General features: G+C 38.0%; 1 protein-coding gene across 1 annotated transcript; it reads right to left on the reverse strand.

The window, feature by feature from the left end:
* Positions 1 to 355: 355 nt before the first annotated feature.
* Positions 356 to 3,685, reverse strand: LOC112323506 (receptor-like protein 9DC3). Its single transcript, XM_024581929.2, has 2 exons — positions 661 to 3,685; positions 356 to 553 (listed from the first exon to the last, which is right to left on the reverse strand). The coding sequence occupies exon 1, from the start codon at positions 3,632 to 3,634 to the stop codon at positions 683 to 685; it is 2,952 nt and encodes a 983-aa protein (XP_024437697.1). The 5' UTR covers positions 3,635 to 3,685; the 3' UTR covers positions 356 to 553; positions 661 to 682.
* Between the last annotated feature and the right edge of the window lie 4,522 nt (positions 3,686 to 8,207).

The raw sequence follows: 8,207 nt of genomic DNA on the forward strand, positions 1-8,207 counted from the left end.
AAATGTTCAAAGTAGAATATGTTGTTTTTAGGTGACTCAAAATTGCAGATTCGCTGTAGCATAGAGCTCTTAACATGGTATTAATACATATCTTTTCTTTTGCTTTAGATATAAACTTGCCAATCACCAATGTTGACTGATTTTGTTGATGATTTGACTCTGTTTGTTACACTTTTTAGTAGTCATGAATGACTTAGAAGTTATCAAAATTATTCTATTTTGCTTGCGAATATTGCTGCTGTTGTGAGAACAGAATTGTTTTAATTCTTATAAATCTGTTCATAAAATTTACAATACTCCAAGAAAGGGGGATTGATTTAAGTGATCAAGAATAAGGAAATGAACGCATAAAAAAGGACCCAAAACATAAATGATTTTATAGTTAACACAAACTATTGCTTGCATACATGGAATCTTTTTCATAGAAGTAACACCTAATTAACCTTGAATGAAAAAGAAGAAGAAGAAGAAAGAAAGTAAAGGGAATCCAATACCATGAATCTGCCACCCTGGTGTTGTTTCAATGTCAAATCCACTTGATATCTTGTTTGTTCTGCAAAATTAGAAAGGTAAGACTGATCAAATAAATTGTGGAGAAAATATAGCCTAACATAAACTATGAACATAAAATTTGAAAACTCAAATGCTTGCAAAACTTACTTGAAAATATCAATTGCATTATTTAGTTTCTTCTAGCACCATATCTGGCAACATTCTTCTTTGTTTTTTTGTTGTTGAGATTCCATTTATCTTCAACCATCCTAAGAAACCATGCAGGTTTTTTTGTTCTAAACACAACATATCCCGTTGCAACTCCAAACACAAACCCAAATCCATACCCCATTGTCACAGCTTTCCAACCAAATCCTTCTCCAAACAATGTTGAATCATCTCCCTCATCAAAGCTTGATGGCTGCAATGATGGTGCCTCATCACGGTAGCATTCTTCTAGTACTTGAAATCCACATAAACCCAAGTTTCCTTCAAATGAGCTTGCATTAAAGGTGCTGAATTGCTGTCCACTTGGTATGGGCCCCTTGAGTTGGTTATGTGAAAGGTTTAGGATGGCAAGAAATGTTAGACCCTCCAGCTGCATTGGAATCCTTCCGGTAAGTAAATTTGAAGATAGATCTAATGACTCCAAATTAGTCAAAATTCCCAATGATGATTGGATATGACCTGTAAGGGAATTATGAGAAAGGTTGAGCTGTTGGAGTGCTTTAAGCTTTCCGATCACTTTTGGAATCTCTCCGGTGAAATTGTTATTTGACAAATCAAGTACTCTGATGGTACTTTGTATCTTTGGAAACTCAATTTCTACACCTTTCCATGTCAAATCTATGGAATAGACATAGCTAGAGTAACTTGTTGCATTCATGTAAATCATGTTTTGATCCGAGGCCATCATTGCTTCAAGACTATTGAAATACCCAGTTGGCAATGACCCACTAAAATCATTGTCAGAGATGTCAAGAATCCGTAATGTAGAGAAGGAATTATGTGCAGTTGGACCCTTCACAAAACCTTGGAGTTTATTGGATTTTAGGACAAGAATTTGCAGCTTTGGAAGCTTTTCTAGAAAGTAGGGAAATGTATCCTCAATCTTATTGTTGCCAAGATCAAGAACTTCCAACATTGCACAGTTGTTGATAGACGATGGTATTTTCCCTTCGAATTCATTTCCATTGAGGTTGAGATATTCCAAGCTATTATCCTTTGTAAATGTTGAAGGGATAATGCCTTGAAGTTTGTTCATGCCTAGATGCAATACTGAGAGCGAGTTGCTGAAGTTCCCCAAACATAGTGGCGTAGAACCACTCAAGCTGTTGTTGGACAAGTCCAGGAGTATAAGGAATCTCAGCTTGCAAATAGAAGAAGTAATCTCACCTGTCAATTTACTAGTGGACGCAAGAATAAGGACTTCCAAGTTCTTTTGTTTGAAAATCGAACTTGGGATTGTACCATGCAAGTGGTTATTGCTCAAATCAAGGTAAATCAATGAATAGTGTTGGAGTTCACTTATATTCCCTATGAGATTATTGTCATGAAGGTCAAGATAATACAAAGAAGGAAGAGCAAACAAAAAGGATGGTATTGTTCCATTGAACAAGTTACCAAATAAACTTAGACCCACTAGATTTGAAAGGGTTTTTAATTGAGAATGGATAGGTCCTCCTAGTTGATTATTTGATAAATCTAAATATGAAAGATTGACTAGGTTAGCCAAAGAATCTGGAACTTGACCCATAAAATTATTGGAATAGAGAATCAAGTATTGAAGGTGTACAAGGTTTCCAAGTGACGATGGGATCTCACCGGTCAAATTATTACTTGAGAGGTCTAAATAAACGAGCCGTGTGAGATTAGCAAGCGGGGCTAGATCTGACCTTATAATGTTACAATCACGAAGAGACATATATTCTAATGACTTTAGATTACTGATTAAGTCGTTTTCTAAATAAACTGAAATTCTTGTATTAGAAAGATACAACCGAGAGAGGACATTACTCAAATTGGACGAAGGAAAAGAGCCAGCGAGGCCTTGGTTGTATGACAGATCCAGTGATTCAAGGTTTGGGAGGTGAAAGATGTTACCCGGGAATTTCCCCTGCAATCCACAACCAAGGAGCGAAAGATATGACAAAGAAGAGGACAGATTGGTCAAGGAATTAGGTGCAACCAAAGACATATTTACAGAGCTCAAATCAAGTTCTCTAAGCTTGGTTAGGTTTCGAACAAGCTTGTCAAATGAAATTGGTTCTAGATTCAAATAGTTGTTCCAAGAGAAATCAAGTGAAACCAACTCAGTGAGTTGCTCAAAATCATATGGAATTGAACCAGTAAGACTGTTCCTTCCAAGATCCAAGTACTGCAGGTGCTTAAATTTCCCCATCGAGGATGGGAGTTTTCCTTGCAATCCACAGCCAATGAGTTTGAGTGATGACAGAGAAGAAGACAGATTCATCAAGGAATCGGGAACAACTAGTGACATGTTTACCCAACTCAGATGGAGTTCTCTAAGCTTGGTTAGGTTTCGAACAAGCTTGTCAAAACAAATTGGTTGTAGACTCAAATTGTCATTATCAGAGAGATCAAGTGAAACCAATTTGGAGAGTTGAGAGATTTCCAATGGAACTTGGCCTGCAAGATCTGAACCACTAAGGTTAAGATGCGTCAGATTGGAGAACTGGCCAAATCCAGAAGAAATATGGGAGGTGTTGAAATAATTGAAAGAGAGGTCGAGCTTTTGAAGATGATGGAGAGAGAAGAGAGAATTATTAGAATGCAGGGTTCCGTGAAGCATGCTGCAAGAGAGGTCCAGTCCAGTGACATGCCCGGTTTTCAGGTCACAAGAGACCCCGTACCACAAGCAGCAGTCTGTACCGTCTTTCCATGACTCTGTTTTTGGAAAGGGATATTGACAATTGTAGTAGTCTGAAGCAGAACTATAAATGGAGAATGATTGTTTGAATTGAAGGAGAGAAAGAGATAGGTGATGAGCACACAAATGAGAAGAAGAGGAGGAGAAGGAGGAGTAATTTGAGGAGATTGGAGATGAAATTGTAGAATGGAAATGGAAGACAAACAGAAAGAAAGAGAAAGATTGAGAGAGGGACAGTGGTGAACACCCCATGGCCGCCTTTGAGGATTCAAACTATAACTGGGAATTAAGGATAAGAAGTAAAGAGAAAGGCATTATTAGTAGTATTTATAGACAAACCAGTCTGAGATTGTATACTGTCGAAATCAAAGTCACCGGGAGAAGCATTAAACGCTACAGAAACACAATATGAACAATACCTTTTTCAGGATTTAATGATTAAAAAAATAAAGTAAGAATAAAAACCGATGGAAATATGCAATATGTAAGGTTCCTATCAAGAAGAGTTCCCTTAATTCACTGACATGTTTGAAATTCAATATCAACTAAGATTTATAATTTTAATATTAGATAAAATAGAAATTTTGGATGGAATGATTTATAATAAATTAATTTATTATAATCCTTGTCTAATTAGAATATTAGATTTCTTATTATATTAGAATTTCTTTTAAATAGTTTAATTTCCTAATTAGCTAGGACTTTAAGCCTATAAATAGACTTGTAATCTTTTTTTTTTGGTTAATAGTCGAAATTTTATTAAGAAAAAAGGCTACAAAGATAATAGCCTAATTTACATTAGATGAACAAGTAGAGGAAAGGAAAGCACAAAAACTATTGCATGAAACAGGGGAGAGCAACAAATGGGGGAACAAACAAATCATAAGAAACCAACTTTTCCCGATTAAACATTCTCTATATTAAGCTCTAAAGAGTTGGAATCAAGCCCCAGCCATAAAACAATACTTTGGGGCACCATGGAGAAACAAATTTGAAAGTTAGGGGCAGCGTCATTAAAAATAACATAATTTCGGTGAAGCCAAAGATTCCAAACAACACATGAGAAAAGAAGCTGCCATGAGAGATTTTGCTGCTTGCCTTTAACCATAGAAGACCATTGGTAGCACATATTGTCGATACACGACGTCGGGCGACGACTCCCACTTTTTTGTTTATTTAACAAAAAGGGTTTTTTCTCGATTGGGGGAAACAAAGATTTTATTGGAGTCGCCATCTAGTAATTTGAGGGAACTAGAAATCCCAAATTAGACACTAGTCCCAGAGATTTGGATACGGGGTTAGTTATGATTAAGGGAAGGTAGACACCACCCTTAAAACATCCTTTCAAAAGAAAGGTTACCCTTACTTGTGTGTTTTTTATTTGATTCAAATGCGATTATATTTTGGGCTTATTTGTAAATTTTTTTAATGATTAACGTCGGTCCCTAAAAATAGGAGACACGTTAAAAATGACATCAGTCCCTAAAAATTAGGAGACTCGTCTGAGTTACCAAAAGAATTAATGGATATAATCCATTATATTTTGGGTTTATTGGTAATTTGTTTTTTTTAAATGGTTAACGTCGGTCCCTAAAAATAGGAGGCACGTTAAAAATGACATCAGTCCCTAAAAATTAGAAGACTTGTCTAAAATATGACGTTTTAACCCTAAAAAGGAGAGTTACGTCTAGGTTACCAAAAGAAATAATGGACATAATCCATATTTGATATTTACATTTTTGACATCGGTCCTTTTAAAAAAAGAGACGTGTCGACTTTGGTTTTTGTATTTTTTTACAACATGCAAGAAAATTTACAAGTATTTATATATGAAAAAAAATATAAAAAATACCAGTAGAAACCCAAAAAATTACTTGAGTGTCACTGTATAGGTAAAATACTGAAATACCTCGAATTTCTCTGAAAATTACGAAAATGCCACTGGCGGCGCGTGTGGCACACGCACGGCTACTGTTGGCGACGGGGAGATTTTCCGCCGCGATTTCTGGCCAACCGATGGTCGATCATGGTAGATCTGATGTCAAGGATTCTTGTGGTGGTGGTCTTGATGGTCGTTGATGGCTGATGAGCGAGAATCGACGACTTGAAGCTTCGGTGGCAGCCGACGATCGCGGCCCTTTTCCGGCTATATGGGGCGGCCAAAATGCTGAAACCGGCCGGGGTTTTGCTTTATATGAGGATAGAGACCTTTCTGTGGTGGTTTGGAAGCTTGAAATGGCCGGATATGGGAGATCAGAGGAGAGAGATGCTCTGGGTTATGCTACGGTGAGAACGTTAGCACGGTACACCGGTGCCGCTGAGGCCTGTGATCTGTTGGATCTCTGATGGAAAGATCGTGTGGCTGTGATTGGCCCGATCTGCAGGTTGATCGGACGGTCCGGATGAACAGAGGTTTGATCGGGTGTGACGCGGTGCACCGAAATCTCGGTACACCGGGTGACGTGGCGAAACGGGATCAAAGCTTAGATTATGTCAAGGGCTGAGATGTGTTTGGGTTTTAATCTAGTGTGGTAAGCCCTATTGTATTCTATTAAATCAACTGTTCAGATCTAAACACTATTAAATCTAACGGTTAGGATATTTTTGGTATTTTTCAGATTGTTTTTAATCAAAATTAATATTTTACTCGCATGAAGAAATAGTAAAAAAACATGAATAGTGATATAGGATATCGTCTCTCTATTCTTCTCTCCTCTTTCTTTCTCTTTTTTTCTTTTCTTCTTCTCGTCCTCTCCCTCTCTAGCGTACTGTCACTGGCTATTTATAGCCAATGAGAGGGGACATCAAAATCACCCACCGATCTGCTTTAAAGAAAAAATGGATCACCTGCTTTCGGCGTAACTGCCCGCTGACAAATTGTATTACTTTTGTTTTTATGATGTATAATAATAAATATTTATATAGGTAAAGTTAACAACTCAAATCAGTATTAGAAAAAGCCTGACTCAACCGCTAAAAATCAATTTTAATTACCGAAAATTATGTTGAAACATAAAAAAAACTTTCAATGGATATAAAACCGGTGGACCGGGTTTTGACCAAAAAATAATAGTTTTGACCCAAAACGGCACGAAACTCATTTTTTATCCTGGTCGACATAGTTTGACCCGTATTGACCCGGTGAACTCGGTTTTGGTCAAAAATGACGGTTTTGACCCGAAACTCATTTTTTACGCTGGTCGACATGGTTTGACCCGTATTGACCTGGTGAACTCGGTTTTGACCAAAAATGACGGTCTTGTCCTGAAACAGCCCGAAACTCATTTTTTACCCTAGTCGACATGGTTTGACCCGTATTGACCTGGTGGACTCGGTTTTGACGGAAAGATGCGGTTGACTCAAGAAAAATATATTTTTGAATTTTCCTTTTTCTTATTTTTTTTGGATTTTTATAAATAATAATAGAAATAAAATAACATTCAAGAAAATCTTGGTGAATCCAAAATTGGGTTACAACACATATCATCAACAAATTTTGAAAAAACACTGCAAAAGCCCCGATTAGAAAGCAGTTTCATCCATATATTCCAAGTGAAGTGGCAGTGAATGAAGAGGTGACTTAAAGATTCCAAGCTTTTATTGCAGAAAGCGCATCTTGACTCTTGAAGGGTGAGGTAGTCATGTTGAAATAGAAAATCTCTTGTGGTTACTTTGTCTTGGACAAGGAGCCAAAGGAAAAGTTGCACTTTTGGTGGGGTTAGTTTTATCCAAACAGAAGATTGGAATGGTTTGGCACCACCGTAGAGCAGCTGGTCCATCATTTTGGAGCAAGATTTTACACTGAAGAGGCCATCGTTGTTGAGGGTCCAGATTTTCTTATCCATCTTGTGGCAGAACATTGGCTTGGATTCCAGCAAGGATGATAAAAGTGATAGTTGTTCTTGTTCAAAATGAAATAGAGGTCTTCGCCATTGTAGGGACCAGAGCCATATTCCATTGCTCCATCTACCCATGTCAGCCACCAAAGCAGATTTAGAGGAAGACAAAAGATATAGCCTAGCAAAGGCTGTTTTGAGAGGGTAGTCACCTATCCAGTTGTCTAGCCAAAAGGATGTTAAACTGCCATTCCACACCATGAATTTGCAATGATTCGTGAAGACGTGGTGAACGTCGGTTTGAACAATGGACATAATATCCTTCCAGATCTTGGAGGGTTGGTTGTAGAAAATTGGGATCCCATTCTCATAAGCTGGATTGTACATCGAAGAGATAATCATTTTCCATAAACTTGTACCTGGGGAAGAGAGTCTCCAAATCCATTTTAGCAGCAGGGCTCTGTTTTTCGATATAAGGGAGCCTACACCGAGGCCTCCTTGTTTCTTATCGCGCATCACTAGTCTCCATTGGATCTTGCAGAAAGATCTTTGCTTGGTACATCCACACCACAAGAAACGTCTTTGGATGGATGAAAGAAGCCTGCCTACCCCTTTTGACATCTTGAATACATACATAAAATATATAACCAGGGAATTAAGGACACTTTTAATGAGACATAGATGACCAGCCATGCTTAGTAATCTCACTAAACATTATCCAGTTTTACCGATGGACTCATTCCGTCGGTGACAGCAATGAAATCCATCGGTGAAAATCATACCGACGGACTCACCGACGAAACACGTCCGTCGGTATAACAGTCGTCGGTAAATCCCATTTCCGTCGCAAATAAAAAAACCACCCACCGATGGAAACACCGACGGTAATACAGACGGATACGCGCGCGCCAAAAAATTTTTTCCCGCGGCAACATTACCGACGGAATAAATCCGTCGGTAATTTCAAGGGTAATTACCGACGGCATTAC

Source organism: Populus trichocarpa, chromosome 12 (assembly GCF_000002775.5).
Source record: "Populus trichocarpa isolate Nisqually-1 chromosome 12, P.trichocarpa_v4.1, whole genome shotgun sequence".
Classification (NCBI taxonomy): domain Eukaryota; kingdom Viridiplantae; phylum Streptophyta; class Magnoliopsida; order Malpighiales; family Salicaceae; genus Populus; species Populus trichocarpa.